General features: G+C 41.3%; 1 protein-coding gene across 2 annotated transcripts in view; it reads left to right on the forward strand.

The window, feature by feature from the left end:
- ptprn2 (protein tyrosine phosphatase receptor type N2) overlaps nucleotides 1-21,315 on the forward strand; it is a 295,725-nt gene that overhangs the window by 79,056 nt on the left and 195,354 nt on the right. For both annotated transcript variants that reach the window (XM_077229223.1, XM_077229224.1), the window contains exon 3: nucleotides 2,807-2,920. In XM_077229223.1, the coding sequence (XP_077085338.1) occupies nucleotides 2,807-2,920 (114 nt within the window). The remainder of the gene's footprint in view (nucleotides 1-2,806; nucleotides 2,921-21,315) is intronic.

Here is a 21,315-nt window from a genome sequence, read left to right on the forward strand (position 1 = left end):
GTCTGTAGGAACATTTAGTGCCTTCGCTATCTTTTTTATCCTGTTCCCTTTTTGTGAAAGGCGATGATATCTTCTCTTAACTTTTTGGACCATTCTTTTGACTTAGCCATATTTCTAACATGCAGTCAATCGTGACACTCAATAAACCTATCCAGTTCAGATATTTCATGTGTTCTACCTCAAGCAAACCTGGTGCAACTAATAAAGCCCTTGATTAGTTGCCTCAGGTGTGCCTGATGGATTGTCTTCAGGGTGTTGAAATATTTGGAAACAACAGAAGTCATTAAAAGTTGCATTTTCAGTCTAATTTGGGGAAACCACTTGAAACATTTGCTGTGTTGAGCTATTTCAATTCCTTTTGTTTGATTTGTTCATTGCAAATCAGGTTTATTGGCAAAATTGACAGATTTAAGCTGTTTAAAATTTGAATTACAGCTGCGTCTATTCTTATCATTAACACAGGGTTGTGCTATGTATGTATGTATCCACCTTATTTTTAGCTGTACAAAAACAGCTCAATGCTGCTTGATATTGCAAACTGGTATTTCTTACCATATTATTTTAACGTATTGTCATAAATATAAACACATTGGTTTGTAGCGCAAATATTTTTTACCATTTAAGGCACTATTATATATATTATACATTATATTATATATATTATACATTATATTATCAACTGTATATATCATTATATTATATATATTAATATAATTTGAGCCATCATCTTTAATAATGGATGTAGACAGTATTTACAGCTCATATTTTCCAATAGGATGGCTTTACTGTGAACTGTTTGCTTGTTAAGTCTCCTCCTTGTGGTAGATCACATGAATTACAGCACATTAAGGTTTTTGTTTTGAATTACGTGCTGTGATGTTTAACACTATGAGAGAGAGAAATATAATTTTTCATCATATAATATGATATAAGTGTGACACTGTCACATTATCACAAGCTTTGTTTTATTTTACATTATCATTTGTTTCTTTTAAATATTTAACAGTCATTTTCAGTAACATACTAAGCAGTTTTAGAAATGCTGATGATTTTAATATGATTTATTTGATTGTGTATAAGGTCAGTGTGGCCAGACATTTGTCTCTGTGTGGCCAGATATTTGATCAAATGACAGAGGAAGATTGAGTGATCCAAACCTTCTCTGAATAAGGTCAAATGTTGTGAAATGTCAATCTATATTTTTCATTTGCACTTCACCTCTGATCTTTCAAAGGACATAATGGCCACAATAGTGATCATAGAGCGGTCTAGGATTTTCGTGACGATGGACCTGCCAGGGGTCTCACAGCTGTTATTAAGCAGTATAAAGAGCATTTTGCAAATGAGTGACAAAGTGCAGAGTTCTAGAAGCATATTATTTACCACCAAGTGGGAAGCAAATGTATCATGTTTGATAATTCAAATTGCCTGATAGATTTTATATAACCACTCACTCTATTTCCCTAAGGCTCTGTTTTATGGTTGTACAGTGTAGAGCTCGAGGAATCGTGGGATAGAAGAAAGCGCAGCCGAGACTATATTTGAGTGCAATGACTGTAATTAGAGTGTGATTATTCCCGGAGACGGCTAGGAAAAAAAAAGGCAACCGACAGTGAGGGAGGTTGCTATGGAAACCGACACCGAGGCAGTGAAAAGGTCCGTTCGCTGGTGCTTATGCCATGTGTCTGGTGTGTATGTAAAAAGTTTGGACATGGCAGGTTTCAAGTCAAAAGGAGGCAGAGTAGGATGTTTTGCCTGTGTAAACTGAAGCTGCTTTTGAAGACTAAAGCTTAATTTGTTGTCTCATTTTAAATTCTTATTCTCTTGATTGGTTCCTCTCATTGTACTGAATTATTTTTTTGTTGCTTTTATTCTCGCTCACTCTTCCCTACTGTGTTCTAACATGCACATGTTCACATATTAGACAAATATCATTCTACTAAAGACCTACTTGAATCTCAGAATATACTATGTGAGCCAGTCTGGAATTTACAATGGTGGAATTATTTGCAATAAAACAATAAGGCAGATTGTATTGACTATCCTACAGAGCTCATCACGTCATGGCACAGTTAAACATATAAAAACTGCTCTTACATGATAAAGGAACACTTGTGGTCATTAGTATTCTTCGTGAGGACCACGGCTTTACCCTGCATCCTCTCTGTTCGCCCAGATAGCCATTGAATTATGAAGCCAATCTGAGCCATGGTTTGGGTTGCCTAGCAACTGACTATTGAGTGGCACTGGGTCCCTGGTGATGGGGAGATAAACAAGGGGCCAGATAATGTGTGTGTGTGTCTCTCTATATAGGTGCGTTTCCTGATGGCCTGTGTGCTTATCTTGAAAGTGTAAAAAAAAGAAAGAAAGAAAGAAAATGCCCTAAACCCCAGTGGCTGTTATGACTCCAAGCAGAAACTTCAGCCTTAAAAAATAAACTGATGGCCAGTAGACACAAACAGTTGTGCTTTTCCCTCCAAGCCTAACATGGATGGGCAGGTTATCTGTTATAATGGTCACTATCACAATCTAGAGGAACAACACTGCATTAAATAAATCAGACTATTATGGTTTCTTGCATATTTATTTTGCGAGCAAATCATTTATTATGATTGTCATACCTGATTATTTGATATTTGCACAACATGATGTCTTTTATCAGGGTGGTTTGTATACATACTGTATGGTTGATACCTTGAGGTATAATAGTAAAAATACAATAAAGAGAATTTGTTTATTTTCTTTATTATAATAGATGGTGATTAATGTATGTGATGTGGTTGTAAAAGGTGTGTTTATTTTGCAGATCGGCTGTTTGGTGGATGTCAGAGTTATTTTGGGTCAGTTCCCTACACTTACGACGTGACTCCAGCAGCAGTGCAGCGTTTGAGGAATGTTCTTCAAAGGCTGGCCCACAGAGGTATCACTTCTCTTTCTTTAACTGGTGTTTTTTGTTAACCTTTCTACCAGCACTCTTGTGTGCTTATTTATCACGTATCTCATTTAATTGTTTTCTTTTTCCACAGTGTAAGATACGTTTCACTGTTGAAATTGTTTATGTATTCACAAGTCCATTGTCTGTTTTCTAATTACACATCTCATTGTTTACCAGCTTCCCTGACTTTTTAATTATTCAGTTCTTATCGGCTGTCAGTAACTTGGCTTTTAGTCTGTTAACATTTTTTAGATCTGACATTAGCTTGTTGACTTTTCATCTCAGTTCACCTGTTTATTTACTGCCAATTATTTACCTTTTGCCCTTTTATCTACTGTAACAAAACCGTGAAGTACATGAAAACATAGGTTTATCTCTTCTAAATACTTAGACTACCATTGAAAAGTTTGGGGCCAATAAGATATTTTTTTTTCTATAAAAATTAAAACATTTATTCAGTTATGAGAAGTTATGCGTTATTAAATTGATCAAAAGTGACAAAGAGTTGTTACAGAAGATTTCTATTTCAAATTAATGCAGTTCTTTTGAACTTTCTATTCACCAAAGATTCTGGAAAACATTTTATCACAATTTGTACAAAAATATTAAGCAGCACAACATTAAAAATAATAAGAAATGTTTCTTGAGCATCAAATCAGCATATTAGACTGATTTCTGAAGGATCATGTGACACTGAATACTAGAGTAGTATACTAATTCAGCCTTGACATCACAGAAATAAATCACATTTTAAAATGTTTTCAAATAGAAAAGAGCTATTTTAAATTGTAATGATATTTCACAGAGATGTAAGTGGTAGATTCTGGTATAGATGGTTTTGTAGCAAAAACCATCAATGCTTGACAAGTGTTTTCACAATTCCTTAACACTGAATAATCTATATAATCTCCATAGAATAGTTTATACAGCCTATAAGTGTTTGGAGAAGAAACATTTATGTTTTCCACGTCAACCATTAAAATCGGTTGAGAAATAAAACATGGTTGTGTTTTTTAAAATCCGCGGCTCTCCAGGAAACTTGCGTGTTTTTAGAGCTGTCTTGCTTGGTCTAATATAGCAGATGGGTCAATGCGGAGTCTGTGGTTGCTGATGTGATGACGCAGTTTACAATGCATCATGGAAATAGTAGTTGATTTACATATGCGGTGTTAAATCAACTTTACTGTTTTTACTGACCAAAATTTTGATCAAATAAATGCAGCCTTGGGGAGCATAAGAGAAACATAAAAAAAAATTAACAAAACTCATACTTTTGAACTATAGTATGCTTTAAAGTAGTAAAAAAACACACACAAAAAACACAAATATTTACTTGTTCACTATAGTTTCGTGCCAGCTACATCTTTGTACTAGTTGGTATCTTTCTAGCCAATATTGAAGCTTTTTATTACAGAACATCTATGATACTATCTTGCTAATATGTTGTAACATTGATCAGTAGCATTAAGTTGCGTTGGATACAAGTGTCAGCTAAATAAATCATGTAAATGTTATCACTGGCTACTTTAGCTATATCGACCTTGATTTCTGTGCATCTTGTTGACATGACTAAATGCTGGCCAAAATCATGAAAATCTTCAAAACTTCACTGACAGCATTTTCTGGTTTCGTCAATGTTCTTAGCTAATACGTTTTATCCTTGGCAGAACCATGTCACAATCAGTTCCAGAGCTCGTCAACTCAAGTCAAAGCTGACACACAGCCAAACGTGCACTCATTTTTTGTGGCACGATGTTGCTGTCTGTCACATGGACAGATGAAAGAGAGTGGGATGAAAGGATGAGACTGAGCACTCATCCACTGCTCAGGGGCTTGGAATTGGACATCTGATGGCTTTCGTGACAAAAAGGTTTCTCGATAATACAATGTGTTTGCAGGGCTGGACTGAATGTACTATCGCTGATAGGGGAGAACTTCTGCAGAGATGTGAGTCTTAATCTGTTCAAGCTGAAGATATTGTTTGAACAGACCTCTGATATATAGATCTTACCTAAGACATTTGCGCTTACACACCAAACTCTGGGTACTTACTGTGTTAGAAGTGTTGAATGTGTTGCAGCTTTCAGAATGTGGTTTCATCACAAACATTTTAAGTGAAAAGTTTACTAGTAACATTGAAGTGATTTTGATGCTCAATGGGCTAATCAGTGAGTGTTTTGTGTGTGTGTGTGTGTGTGTGTGTGTGTGTGTGTGTGCGTGCGTGCGTGCGTGCGTGCGTGCGTGCGTGCGTGTGTGTGCGTGTGTGTGTGTTCACTCTCAACTGTTTATCTAAATCAGTTCATTACAAACTATTTCCTCTTAAGCACTTTCAATTCATAGCCAAACTATACATTATATATACTGAAAAAAATTCTAAACACAACACTTTTGTTTTTGCCCCTATTTTTCATGAGCTGAACTTAAAGATCTAAGTCTTTTTCTATGTACACAAAAGGCCTATTTCTCTCAAATATTGTTCACAAATCTGTCTAAATCTGTGTTAGTGAGCCACCACCATAATCCATCCACCTCACAGGTGTGATATCAAGATGCTGATTAGACAGCATGATTATTACACAGGTGTGCCTTAGGCTGGCCACAATAAAAGGCCACCTTAAAATGTGCCGTTTTATCACACAGCACAATGCCACAGATGTCGCAAGTTTTGAGGGAGTGTGCAATTGTCATGCTGACTGCAGGGATGTCCACCAGAGCTGTTGCCCATTAATTGAATGTTCATTTCTCTACCATAAGCCGTCTCCAATGGCGTTTCAGAGAATTTGGCAGTACATCCGACCGGCCTCACAACCGCAGACCCCGTGTAACCACACCAGCCCAGGACCTCCATATCCAGCATCTTCACCAGCCTACCGGACAGCTGCTGCAACAATCGGTTTGCATAACCAAAGAATTTCTGCACAAACTGTCAGAAACCGTCTCAGGGAAGCTCATCTGCATGCTCGTCATCCTCATCTGGGTCTTGACCTGACTGCAGTTCGTCGTCGTAAACCGACTTGAGTGGGCAAATGCTCACATTCGATGGCATCTGGCACTTTGGAGAGGTGTTCTCTTCACGGATGAATCCTGGTTTTCACTGTACAGGGCAGATGGCAGACAGCGTTGTGTGGGGAGTGGTTTGCTGATGTCAATGTTGTGGATGGAGTGGCCCATGGTGGCGGTGGGGTTATGGTATGGGCAGGCGTATGTTATGGATAACGAACACAGGTGCATTTTCAGGGTGGGAAAATAACTTTTTTGCCCACCAACCACAGTGGCTGGTGGATGCCCAATTTTACCAGCCACTTATATTTTTTACCAGCCACTTTTTCCGGAATTCAAATTTATAAAAGAAAGTGCACTAGCATATTTTGAATTGCTTCAATACATTTTTTTTAATTATGATTACAAAATTAATACATAATAAATCAATAAAAAGTGATGTGAAAAAAGTCACTTTAGTCTTCTTCAGAGTCATTGTGTTTCTGAATAGAATTCTCATTCGGTCCAACTGCGTGGATTGCATAGAGCAGATAGCCTTTATTGCCACACTTTGCTCCTGGGGTCCCATCTTCACCAGCTGTACGGCAATGCACTTGTTATGAGACTTGGATGACTCATGCTCTTTTATTGAATCTTTTTTAAGGTTAGTTGTTCCTCTAACGAACGAATTGTTTGCATTTTCGGACGACGCATAGGTTTGACTGTTTGACGCGAAGGTAGGCTAACCATTCCCTCGTTTTCCCTTCGTCGTCAATGCGCCACTTGTTCGAAAAGTACCTTCTCTTTTTATTTACTTCGCCCTCAACAGTTTGTACATTCATAGCTACTGCTGACTCCGCGGCGGGCCTCTTAACACCGGGTATATGCCGCCACATTTTTTTAATTTTCCTTTCGTCTGTACCTCAGCTCAGCTATATGTGTCACGGTCAATGTGTACTCGACAAAAGTGCATTATTGTTACTTAGCAACAGCAAAGACGTTACTTTGTCCAAACCGTCCAAAGGAATATTTTAAATAGTAACCAATAAAAATATGTTTTACAATCTACCTGCCACTGTGGCTGGTATACAAGGCAAAGTTACCCGCCACTTTGAAAAAGTACCTGCCATTGGCTGGTAGGGGGTTGCGAATTTCCCACCCTGTGCACGTTGGAATGTTGGAATCCTGGAAGTTGAAAACATCCCAGTTCTTGCATGGCCAGCATACTCAACGGACATGTCACCCATTGAGCATGTTTGGGATACTCTGGATCGGTGTATACAACAGCGTGTTCCAAGTTCCTGCCAATATCCAGCAACTTCGCACAGCCATTGAAGAGGAAGGAATGGACCAACATTTCACAGGCCACAATCAACAACCTGATCAACTCTATGCGAAGAAGATGTGTTGCACTGCGTGAGGCAAATGGTGGTTACACCAGATACTGACTGGTTTTCAGACTCCGGAGACTTTTTCTAAGGCAGTTTATAAAAGCTACTTAAATGTCCTAATTGAGCTAAGGTTTAATCCTGGCTTAATCTAAACCCTGTCTGTGAAACCAGGCCTAGACTTTCAGTCAATCATTTGTAATTTTAATTCAGAGCATTCAAATTCAATTCAGAGAGTACAAACAATGGTTTTATGGGATCAGACACATTCATTTAACTATAATAATATGATTTACAAAACATTTTATATGAAATAGATCTGTTGAACTCCAAGGTAAGAGGACTTAATAAAATGGATAGCTCACCTAAAAGATGAAAATCCTGTCATCATTTGCTCACTCTCATGTCTTTCAGACCTGTATGACACAAAAGAAGATATTTTGAAGAACTTTGGGGTCCAAAAACAACATGGGTTGACTGAATAAAATATTTTTTTAAACCATTCTTCAAAATATATTTTTATGTGCTGCAGAAGTAAAAAAAGTCTTACAGGTTTGGAACAACATTAGGATGATTTGGTGGAATGTAAATAAGAGCTTTTTTTAGTGCAGTGTTTATTCAAAGCAGCTTTTCATGACGCCAATCAGAAAACAGGATTTATTGTTGTCAGTTTCCAGCATAGCCATTTGGGGGCAGCATGCTCCATCCTGTCTGTCTCGGTGAAGGATCTGAGCTGTTAATAGGCTGCACAGGCTTGCTCCCAGCTTGATCTTTTCAAACAGCCATAAATGAGAGTTGAAAAGCGTGGAAGGTACGCAACCGTCTTTGGGTAAATTACCAACATGGTAATGAATATTAGAGAGCCAGAGAGATGGCCGACTCCAATTACCCAAGCCAAATAAAGAGAGGGGGATCAGGAGGATGAGAGGCTGTGTTCAGCTTCCTCTCTCTCTCTCTCTCTCTCTCTCTTTTCTTTTTGGATGCAGATGGTGTCTGAAACCTTGGCTTTTGATTGACGGGCTGTGTTGCAGTGTTTTTTTTTTAATTTTAGAGCGCTTTGCGAGGTGATTTGTTGCAAGATCTCAGACGTCTTTAGATGTTCCTCGTTGTGCGTTTGTGTGTGAATGAACGGCTGTGTGTTGTGTGCATGTTTTGTGTTTTTGTGCGTCCGTCTATGAATTTGTGCCCAATTCAGCAGACAGATGACAAATGTGTGAACCATTAAATGTTTGCAGTTATCTTGTTCTCTGATCCGTGTGCATTTGTATGTGTATCTATGAGATAATTTAGTAGACATGTTTTGTGTGTTTGAGATAACTGATCACATTCCCCTAGCAACCATCACATTGTACTCTGTCATCCTTACAGAACCCTTTCGCAGACCAACATCCTTTAACGTTCCTCCTCAAAGGAGAGATGTAGATAGGCAGATAGATGTTGAGAACGTCAATGCCATCAACTCACAATTCTCTTCATCACGCGTTTAGAGTAGCTGTAGAAATCGTGCAATATGTGGTGCCACCGCTGCACACCCTGCACAATGTCATTAGATCGATGCCATTGACCGGATGGCAAGAATGCTCTCTCTTTGTCATACGGGTCCATTACGGCAACTGACAGCCCTCCCTGCTGTGAGCTGCCCCATATTTCATGCCATTGTCTTTAGGGGTTCTTCAGATTTCCCGGCTCCTGGATTTGAACATTATAGCCTGCTTGTAATGCGTTGTGCCATCTCTTTGATCTTCAACCGTGGTCAGTGTGTCTACAGATAATGGGAAGTTACAGATGTCTCCTGGAGTAGACAGCTATTAATGAATAGAGAGGGACAGATAGGAGGTGATAGACAGACAGTTTGGTAGGAGCAGCTGGAAGGGAGAGTGAGAAAGAGAGGGAATTAAGACGGATTTAATGGCTGAACTCTTCAGTGCAGTCACACATAGTGGACAGCTGAAATACCTCAGAAATGATTCTCTGAAATATTTAAAGTTATTTTTCTTTTAAAAAAAAATAACTCAGTTGCATGTCCGAGTTACATAAAGTATAATGTTTCTCATGCTGTTTAGAGGCTCAAAACCGGCATTATTTTATTATAATACTAGGTCTGACAATCAACTTTCAGTAAAATTTGATTTAATTAATTTTATGAATCACAATTATTTGCTTATTTGCTAAAAAAAAAAACGTCCAGATGAATGAATATACCACTTAAAAGTTTGGATGTAAGTTTTTTTCTTCCAAAAGTACTTTTAATTCAGCAAGAATGCATTAAATTGATCAATAAATGCTGTACTTTTGACATTTCTATACATTCAGGAATTCTGAAAAAATGTATCATGTTTCCACAAAAACATTAAGCAGCACAACTGTTTTCAACATTGATAATAATAAGAAAGGTTTCTTGGGCAGCAAATCAGCACATTAGAATGATTTCTGAAGAATCATGTGACACTAAAGACTGGAGAAATTATGCTGAAATTCAGCTTTGCCAGCACAGGAATAAATTGCATTTAAAAAATATATTAAAATAGAGAACGTCCTGGTTTCGCATGCAACCCACCGTCCCTGAAGGAGGGAACGGAGGACGTAGTCGACGTCGACTGAATGGGGATCACGCCAGGGAGCCTATCATCTTCGAGTACTTTTGAACGAACCAATGTAATTGGCGTGCGTGATTCGCATCACACACTCCGCCCCCACGGCGCGGGTATAAATATGGATTTGGATGCACGCACTAGTTGCTTTTTCGCTGAGGAGCCGAGCGTAACCCAGAGTCAGCGGTGGTCCAGCGGTAGTGGCAAGAGGACTACGTCCTCCGTTCCCTCCTTCAGGGAACGGTGGGTTGCATACGCAACCAGGACGTTCCCTTTCAGTCGATAACGTCGGACGTAGTCGACGTCAACTGAATGGGGATAACCTTTGAAAACGCCACTAAAGCTGCCACATTCCTGTGCCTAGACAAAAGCCTCCTGATGCCCCCGCAATTTTTAAGGTGGCCAAGGACAGGGCTTAGGTCAGGGAAGTCACTGCTGTTCCTACAGGACCACTGGGAAAGCGTTCCTGTACATTGGAAGGAAGGGACGCTGCGGAAGCCACATCCTACCCGAAGGGAGGTAATGTGGAGAATACACATATGAACTGGGCGGATGACCGGGCAGTACAACATATGGAATGTTACTGGGGTGGCTCCAGCCTAAGACGGGGGGAGACTCACCGGACAGTGACGGCAGAGAGACTCTGCTGAGGGAAGACACGGGCTCGCGGTAGGGAGCCGTATCGTGGAAGAATACACATATGGGGTCGCCGTAGGGACAGCAACATATGGGCCCAGCCTAACACAGGTTCCACACTGCTTACAAGTGGTAGGCCTAACACCGGACGTTCCGCACGTCCGACGTCGGAGGGGCGTGGAGTAACTCAACAGGGTTCAGCTTTAAGGGAACTCAACTGAAGTAGAAAGGCGCACGTATCCAGTCCATATGAGGGGAATGGCGCAGCAAGCCGACACATGAACCGGGCTCACGGTGAAACTGGCTTCATGAGAAGGGAGCCCACGGTGTCGTGGGCGGTTCACTAGGTGTCGTCCAGCCCCCAACTCTAGAATCTGTTTAGCAAAGCATATCGTCAACGCCCAGGCAGAGCACTTTACACTCATCATAGAGGAGCTCAACACCTAAGTGGACATGTTGTATCTCGGAATCTTTTACCGAAATGAAAGTAGGCACTAAGTGGCCAACTTTGCTTGGAAACAGCCTTCCCTCTCTGCTGAATTCCTAACAGATAAGAGCTGGTCTGAGGTCTATAGCTTGCGTTCTGTACACGTCTAACGCTATAATCGAACGGACAGAGAAAGTCAGGGCTGGATCTGCCTCCTCCGGGGCAGTGCTTGCAGGCTCACCACCTGCTCCTATTACGGGAGAGATAGGAACCTTGGGCACAAACTAAGCCGGTGTCTCAGCTTGTGAGAGTTAGCCGGCCCAAACTCCAGGCACAATACGTTGACCGAAAGCGAGCAAGTCCCTACCCTCTAGTAGAGACCATGCGAGCAGGAGAACTGATATAAAATGAATTTTTAACTCACTGTGCAGTGTCTTAGGGGAGGTCTCTGCAGTGCAGTTGCACCAGAGATAAGGCCCAAGAGGATAAAGAGGGACGCAAGGATTTACATTACCTTGTTTCTCAGGAACCTGACGATCAGAACGTGCTTCTCCATGCTTCTGCATCATGATGAGCGTTGTTTAACACCGAGGCAACATCATTTTGAGGATGAAGGAAAACAGCCTACTCCAACCCATCTTGCAGGAAAGAGAGCACTGAAATGATCGAAAGCTTTCAGGATCTCCTCTGAAGAGAAGACACACTCAACGACTAGGTTCCACTTCTAAAGGCGTAAGCACGCTACCCTTTTCTAGGGGGTGCTCGCAGAAGTGATGGTAATTATCACATGTCCCTGTAATAGCCACCTGAACCTCCGGGTGCCATTGTGCCCCGTCCCTGATAAAGTGTTCAGGGGAAGTCAGGAAGGCTGTCGATGGTAACCAGGTCTGGTTGGGCCAATAAGGGGCAACTATGAAGACCTGCTCCCTCCTGACTTGGCAACATAGGTGCAAGCGACGGGCGCAAAAAGACAGGAGCACTGCTCAACACAACATGTGAAGATCACTGAGCTTCAGGAGCATTTCGGGTCAGCACTTGAGTGTGATAAATTCACTGAACTTTAGGAGCATTTCTGCTCAACACTTGCGTGTGATAAATTCACTGAGTTACAGGAGCATTTCTGCTCAATACTTGAGTGGGAAGAACTTCACTGAGCTAGAGGAGCATTTCTGCTCAACACTGGGTGTGAAAGAATTCACTGAGCTTCCGGACCACTTTTGCTCAACACCTGAGTGCGATGAATTCACTGAGCTACAGGAGTATTGCTGCTCAACACCTGAGTGCGAGGAACTTCATTGATTTTCAGGAGCATTTCTTCACAACATGAAGTGTGATGAATTCACTGACTTGAGCAGGCGCCAAGGGACCATGAGTCGTAGTCGCTTTTAGAAGGCTCACTGGGGAAACGCATTTCTGCGGGCCCCCGGGGCAGCTGAGAGCCAGTGTCTGTCCAAGGGTTGTCCGCTCGGACAGAAATAACTGGCAGGGAGACGAAACCGGAGAGGCAACTGAGCGGCCCCGGAGTGGTCATGACTCAGCTGGGCCCCAGGGGATGGAGACTCGACTCACCCTGGCTGTAACTGTCGTGAGGCTTGTTGGCGGCACGATTGAGTTAAGGGAAGAACCTTTAGTGGAACAAAGCGTCCTCAGAAGCTTCTCACTCCGAGGAGGTGACGGGTGAGTTGTGACATGCAAGGGAAGCTTGCGCAACGGTCGCAATGTCTAACAACTCGAAGCATGAATGCCTGTGTAGTCAAGGGTAGCCCAGGCCCCCGTTAAAACACGCCCTTTAGAAATGGCCCCTCAATTGAAGAGGGTTTGGTAGCAGACCGGGATGACTATAGTCACACAGGGTGAGCTGCTCTGCCACGGTCACCTCGGGACACGATCATGAAGCTAGCGCTGAAGCGGTCATATATGGAGGAAGCCAATGGCTGCATCTTACCATATACCCCAGGAGCCTCTGAAAGTTCTTTCAGTGGGACCCTTTCTCACTTCAAACACCAGCTGAACACACTGTCATTGGAGAGACGTGTTAGACCGAGTCCATCTCCAAAACTGAAAAAGAGATACTCAGCCCGTGGGCGAGATTACTCTCTCCCAGTTGACCTGAAGACCCAACGGGCTCTGGAGCACTCGAAGGGAAGGACTCTGTACTGATACTTCAACCCTCACACGCAACACACAGGATGGCCTGCAGTGCGGAAGGTAGAGATCTGAACCACATGTCTTTCAGGTCGGAGCTGCAGACCAATCTTGGGCCAAGATGGTCAGGACCCACCACCTAGTAGCATCAAGAACGAGTTTAAAACTGGCCTTCGTACCGGCTACATCAAATCCTTCGCCAGCGGGATAAAATAAGCATGCACAAGTCAGGAGCACTGCTCAACACTCGGTGTGATGAATATCACTGGATATTTCAGGAGCACGTATGCTCAACACCTAATGTGATGATTATCACTGACTTGAGCGGGATAGCCGGGACTGAGGTGGGGCAGCAAAGTAGAGAGAGTGGTGTTAGTGTGCTGTGCAACACTTACCTGTCTCCACTAGCGGCAGGGGGCGCGTGAGAAGGCGGATGACCGGATCCTCGAACGCACCAAGCTGCCTGCTGGCGACCAAGGGGGAGCTGAGGGGTGTAAGGCTATACAGGGTCACACCCGCCAGACTGGCCCTCTTGGGACCCAGGAACAGATGAATTTGCTCTCTCTTTGTAGTGTGGGTACCGCTTGCTCCGCTTTTTTTTTTTTGGGGAGCCAGCGGCAGAACAGACACACACACACAAACAAAGACTCCACCCGGCCCTCACCCGAGGGAGGGAGTGATCGTGCCAACTCCAAGAGCATCTCATCCATCCCTGTGCGGCCCGCTACGGAATGCTTTCGCTGTCGCTTGTCACCTGGTTTGGCAGCGTCTGGTGCAGGCTGGGCGTCTCTACTGCGGCCGGCTCCATGCTGAGGCCTGGGTGGAGGCTGCTGCGGAGGCCCAGCAGGAGCGGCCGGGGAACGCCCTCGGCGACGAGCAGGCGGAGGAGCTGCCACCAGCGGCGGGTGGAGGCAGCAGCTGGCTGCCGGGGAAGGATGTGCCGGATGACCTCTGTCTGCGCTTGAGCGGCAGAGAACTGTTGGATGCAGTTCTCCGCCGCGTCGCCGAACAGCCCAACCTGGGAAATTGGGGAGACCAGGAACCGAACCTTGTCCGCATCCGCCATATCAACCAGGCTGGGCCAACGATGGCTCTCCTGGACCACTAAGGTGGACATCGCCAGACTGATCGCGCACGCTACAGTGCGGTGCTCACCTATGAGCGCACAGTCTGGATTACCCTCGTGCATGTGCATGAGTGCCCTGGCCTGACAGACCTGAAGCAACGCCATGGCACGCAAGAGGAAGCGGCTTGCCCACAGGCTTTGTAACATCTGCCCGTCGGAACGGACGAAAACTCATAGGCCTTAGGGGGAGACGAGGATCCCCCCAAAAGGCAACGGCCGAAAGAAAGGCACTGGGGCGGCGAGCTGATAACCAGCGCGGCCTGCCCCGAGATACCAAACTCCAGATTCCGACCGAGACTGAACGGGACACGGTGGAAGTTCCACTCGAGCCCGGCAGCCTCGGCGGCCCGTTTCATCATAGCTGACATTTCTGGATCTGGCTTGGTCAATGTCACACTCCCAGAGGGAGATAACACAGCCAAGTTGTCCTTTCCAGAGGCCAGCTCACCCTTTGATGCTGCTATCGACATCTTATCCTCAGGGGGAACCCCCATTGAAAAAGCTGATCAGTCCATTACAGAGGGAACAGCATGCTCAACAGGAATTCCATCGGCTGCGGTGTGATGGAGGAGTGAGGAGCCCACAGGGAATGGTTACCGGGCGAGACATCCATCTCTATCCTCCGATCACACATCCCACACGGCACCCGGGGGTGGGGCATGGTAATGGGGACTCGCGCTTCGCAGACGAAGGCAAACATTTAGAATTTGTTGTTGTTAAAACAGCAGTTGAGAGCTCAAAGCTCTCGATCACCGCTGCACTCGCGCTGTAGAACACCAGCACTTGGAGTGTCTTCCTGAAGAACACCGACACACTCGCTCGTTGTAAACAACAGCACTCTCAGAGACATCAAACGATCGGCTCCGAAGCAAAAGGCAACTAGTGCGTGCATCCACTTCCGTATTTATACCCGCGCCGCGGGGGCGGAGTGTGTGATGCGAATCATGCACGCCAATTACATTGGCTCGTTCAATAGTACTCGAAGATGATAGGCTCCCTGGCGTGATCCCCATTCAGTCGACGTCGACTACGTCCGACGTTATCGACTGAAAGGGAACAGTTATTTTAAATTGTAATAATATTTTAAAATATTTCTGTTTTTACTGTATTTTTGATTAAATAAATGCAGTCTTGGTGAGCGTGACAAAAAATCGTATGGACTGCAGACATTTAACAGAAGTGTAATTCAAAAGTATTAGCCTACATTATAGCAGAAAAACAATATTTTGAAGGGATATATTACATGTCTGTTGGCGTATAACTGGCCTACAATCCATACATCTATTTTGCAGGCTGTCCAAGGTAGACTTAGGATGTGTTATTGTGTTCAGTCTGTGCTATTAAAAAAAAAAAAAAAAGTTAATATGCAGACAGGCATCTTTGGTTATTTTGTCACGTCTTATGCCATGAACGCCACATTTTTAAGATGCAGTGTTGGAATAATTGAACTTTGAAAAACATGTCTCAAGATCCCTGTTCTGTTCCACACTAGATAATATACTAACTACATACAGATGCTCTTTTTTCCTCATACATTTTGATTTGACATGACATCTGTTACATTCTTAAATTAGTGACTGTTTTTTCTCCAGAATAGGTGTACTGTAAATATACAGATTTGTTCATAAGTATATGTTATGTGGGTTCTGGTGGGAGGGTTTCAGGTAACACAACACGGGGTGTATGAACAGACACTGCTGCCATGAGATGTGTATAGATGTGTAACATGGCCCTTCAGGCTTACCAGTGACCTCTGGCCCTACCATCATCCAGGAAGAAACTCCATGTTCAGATAGAAGCTCAGCGAAGCAAACTGATTCACCTTGACATGTGCATTAGAGCTACTTACTCCCATAGCCTACTGAGACATGGGACATTGGGGAGCAAGAGCGAGAAAGACAGAGAGAAGGAGAGCACGGAATAGAGGAAAAAATGCATTAGTCACATTGGTGCACTACATTTTTGACGTATAACACTTAGCCTCTGCTAAAACTATCCATAACACTTGTGTGGTTGTTTGTGTGCAAGTGAGATGTTCGAACAGCCCTTGGGAATTTATTTGCTTTACATATATTATACTGTGATTTGTGACCTGTAGTTTCATAACAAATACAGTTATTCGTAGCTCAGTATTTTAACATCATTTATTTCAAATTTTAATCTCATATTTAACTTTAAAGCTTGAACTGAAAATGCAAGACATGACAAGGCGACTAATGAACTAGTACATTCTGTGAAATTATGGTGGTAACTAGCAGTAGAACGAAAACATTGTTATAAAACTCGCAAGTGTCATAACAAATAACATGAAAACAAACACAAATAAAACAGGAGAACACAAATAAATTACAGTACAGTACAATACAACAGAAATAATAAGGCAACAAATTAGATTTCAACAGCCACAATGCATGCTGGGAAAATGCTATACTCTGCCAAGCAATCTTGGGTGTGCTACAAATGTATTTATATGGGGTGTTTATTTGATAGCGTGAGAGAAGCACTATATCTGACAGATCAGGCTATGAAAAACACATTTGATTTGGTACCTGTTAGCCAGTATGTAAGCCCTCCAACATTCAACATACCAAGTAACGAGTCCTATATTGTACTTAGATTTCTTCATTGCACACCTTAAAGTTAACTGTCAGAAGGGCTGGTAAAAACTAATATTGCAAAACAGGGACCATTACATTGTCATTTCAAATAACAAATTGTTGGTAATTTGTGGAATTTTTGCTGCATGTGTCCTTGTGCATATTTTTATGTATCTGTCTTTAAAACATTTTATCAAACAAACCTGCCAATACAATTCACAATTTATAGCAATTACTTGCATTTAGTTTGAGAAAATTTTATTATTATTATTATTATTATTATTATTATTATTATTTTAATTCGGCAGAAGTGGTTTTCAGTACAGTAAATGTCAACAGTTTCTACAGAGCTCTCGGCTGTTCCCTTTTACATAGAGGGCTTATGAATATCAGATTATTATTAAATAGGCCTATAATTATCGTTCGGTATCTGTTGCTTTGCAGCAAAGTTCACATCATTTTGCATGTGCTTCACTTAAGACAGAAAGGCAGTCTTAATCTGTCCAGAAGCCCGCTCTTGAGGAATTTCTAAATGTTGTTGTAAACAGATGTTTGACTAGCTTACATTGCTGCAGTGTTTTCTGTTTTTGCCATTTTCTGGGCAATGATGATGACTGTTGCAGTAGATCGGGCTGTGTTGTTGTGTGTAGGAGGCAAAAGAAGTTTAGATTACCTTTAGTCATAATTGAATAGGGAATATTAGATCAGGTTGTCAGGATAAGATGCTACTAATAAAGCTTTCAGGGCTTAATGGAGACCGGATTTAGCCAACATTGGCAAATACTAAAATCTGTTAATTAACCATTGTTCTGTAATTGTTAATGGTTTTGTTACTTTTTTTAAGAATGGGAAAGAAGCATGCAATAACAGGGTTGTACACAAAATGTGTTTGGTGATTAAAATGTTTAAACATTTGTTGCTACAGTGAATTAAGACTATAAATCACAGTTTGTAGATGGGTGGGGACCATCATTTAAGCTATTTAAAATAAGATACTGTTCATGCAAAACTTTTTTCTTGTTATATAATAATTTATAAAACATATCTACTTAATCTCACTACAAAAAATATTAGATTTGTGCCTATACTGTGTAAAAAGTAATGGAATAATATTGTGTACAGTATTTGTGAAATGTGCCACCTGAGTTCAATTAATTAGATCATGAAGATACTAAGGAAATCCCATATAATCCAGGAAAAGCCCAACTGCCCCCTTGTCTAATTTATGCTATTATACTATCACAATAAATTAGGCAAGCATGATGAACTGAATTAAATGAATGTTTGTCAGCTTCACTAATTGGAAGATGGTTCCAAATTAACTTGTGCACTCATTTGTGTATTGACCTGCACAACCAAAGGCAGTCAAAACAAAGAATGGATGGCATGTCTGTTGCTGAATATTTGAAGATCATGGTGTTCTCTTCATAAAATAGAAAAAAGAAAAGAAAAGCAGTAGATGTCTAGAACAACACCCCACAGACAAATTTATTTATTTTTGATAGGAGAAACATCAATGGCCGGGCTGCTAATTAGTAATAGCACATTGTATCAGGCTCCATCCAAGACCTAATGAGGTGGACCTTTGCTGAGGCAAAACGGTGCAATGCTTGTGGGTGACAGGAAGGTAACAACGTTGTAAGTGTGTGTGTTTCCATAGAGGGTAAATTCTGGTGTAAAACATAAATGCTTAGCTGTCCTTGTGCTTGCTATTTCTCTTATGCTGTTCACTTAATATTTATGCAGTTTTTTTGCTCAGGTGAGCAAATTTACACAAAACTAATCAATGTTATATAGCTCAATATGATAAAAATATTAGAATATGATCAGTATGTTATTCTAATGTTGATCTAGCTTACTGCTAGTCTCATTCAGACAAACTAACACATAGAATAACATTATAACTTTCAACACACTCAAATGCAGTTTAGTGTGATAGTGTAGACCAAGTGAAAAAGCGCTGCATTACCTCACAAGTTTTATTCGTCTAATAAACTGACCTGTGTGAGTATTAATTCAGCACTTGCAAGTAGTTTGAGAATGAAATGTCCTTATTCCTTTATATCCGTGGGACTCACGTGTGTCGCTGATATCTGTCTCTCATTAGCAGTCGTTACCTGCTTCATACCAGAGTCATGTTAAAAACATCAATGTATTCACTCATCCATAAACATTAGATCCATCAGCTTGATGACAAGTGCCATAATAATCCGTTTATGCGTCATCAACCTACGCTTTTGTTATTGTAAGATGTTAGCGACCCTAGCGGCGAAAAAAAATACATATTGTAGCTTTAAGGTTTTCTTTTAGGTAAAAACATTAAACTAAACAAAGAAATATAAAGAACAAAATCATTTTAGCTCAAGCAGCGCGAACAGGGGGAAATACTAATAAAGCAGACTGTGCCAGTTATCGTACAGAACGTACATATACAATCGAGTCAGCATAATGTTATCGTGTATATATTGTTTCACATGCTCATGTTAAAAACAATGATAACCACATGCTCGGGTGAGAAAATGCGCTGCGCTAACAGACATTGCAGAGACACAGATAACGGTGTGCTAAGCGAAGTTTCTAACAGCACTTTGTGTTTTCTGTTCTTAAATCTATTTCCCTCAACGAAACTTAAAGGAAGCGGATGTTTCAAATAATTTTGCTATCTGATACAGTTGGTACTCAACCAGGATAATACTTTTAATATTGGGGGTGTGTATTTGCTGCCTTTTACCGCTAAGAGGCGCTACAAATTACAGAATTTGAAAAGTGTCAGTTTATTCTCTCTATTAAGTAATCTGACGCGGCTCGTTGAGAACTGGCCAGCAGATAAATTCAAGTGAAACATTGTAGTTAAACGAATTCATAATCCCAATACTAAAATTACAGTACAAATTTAGAACTGAAACAAATGTAGGCTTCTATTATTGCATCAAATTTTAGCAAAGTAGGCTAAACGTTAACATTGTGTGCCCAATTTTTCTATAGCTAGAAAGGCAATGCATGTAAAGGTTATGTGTCTTATTCTTCGTGTTATTTTAATTTGTTAGCAGGCCTAGATTTGAGCCAACTGAACTTGGCTACAAAAAATAACAGACTAACTAAATAGTATTGCTTTCAATATAAAAAAACAATGAAAATGTAAAAGAACACAAAAATTAATTCAGTTTAAATCTCCATCACACATTCCAAGGTTTAAATAAAGAGTCTGGACAGTTTATTTATTTAAAACAAGTCAAGTTTAGCGTTTCCCTTTGTGATGCAAAATGAGAAATACAGAATCTTTTTCTTGCAACATTTTAAATTTGTATTGACAAAGAAGTGCAGCTTTGTTGTGTACAATTAAAACTAGTAAATTAAAAATAGTAGCCTACAAAGAAACATAAATTAAGAACATGCGTTTATCTTTGCCCCTCTCTCACGGACGCGTTGTATCTCTTTTTAGCAAATTTCTTTTGTCTCCCTCACTGTGCGCGCCGGGTCTCTATTGAAATTAAATGTTTCAGGGTAGAAACACATCATACAGCTGATAATAATGGATATTTCGCTGCGTGACATCCACACCAAATACAAAAAAACAACTGTAACAAATTAGTTAGCCTTTGTTGCTTCAAAGAAAAAGAGTGCCTTTTTTAATTCACCTTACAATAAAACGAGGTTGATCGCGAATAAAAGAGCTCTGTATCTGCTGCTCACTAGCATTCGTTTCTAGTTGACATGAAACGCGTTTCGTCAACAGTTCATGTTTAGATGAGGTCAGATTGTTGACAATCATACACACTGCTCAAACATTCTAAAACTCTACAAAACCAGTTGAAACAACTGGATTGAACACTTAAATTGACTTTATTGTATGAAAAACCTTTAAATACATAAGCTACAATATTTATAATTTAATTAAGATAGGGCCTATTTGGACTCATCGAGAGATTTATCCTGAAAGGAATTTTGCCTTCGACTGCTCTGTATCATCAGGCTGGCTATTCGACACTCTCCGTGTGAAAGAGGGGTGATTAACACATTTATTGTCCTGCACCCCACGATAAAGCCACTGAACTGCCCCTCCAAACCACAGGCTCTGAGAGGAGACGAGGGTCAGACTTAACTCGCTATTCTAGACAATAGCATTATTAAAGTGTTGATAATGAAGGAATTAAATCATTTAGGCTACATGTAATAGGCTAATATTTCTGTCATAAAAAACTTTATTAACTAAATATGTCATTATTTCAATAGGCAAATTGAAGAATTAACACGCTATTTCGGTTTAGGCAAGCTTTTTCCAAGCAAAACGAAATACAAACTTTAAACTCGTGTTCATTGTTGTCATGAAAAAGATTTTCAATAAAGTGTGAATTGTCAAATGTGAATGTGGCGAGGGGGGCGTGGTTCAGCGAAGTCTGTAGTGCGAGAGCAACGACGGAGCCGAGCGGTGAGTAAGTAGGTCAAGTGCAAAATGACGAACACCTGTCTCTGACTGCAGTAATTGGCGTG

Source organism: Siphateles boraxobius, unplaced genomic scaffold (genome assembly GCF_051911475.1).
Source record: "Siphateles boraxobius isolate OS27281-9 unplaced genomic scaffold, OSU_SipBor_1 130, whole genome shotgun sequence".
Classification (NCBI taxonomy): Eukaryota; Metazoa; Chordata; class Actinopteri; order Cypriniformes; family Leuciscidae; genus Siphateles; species Siphateles boraxobius.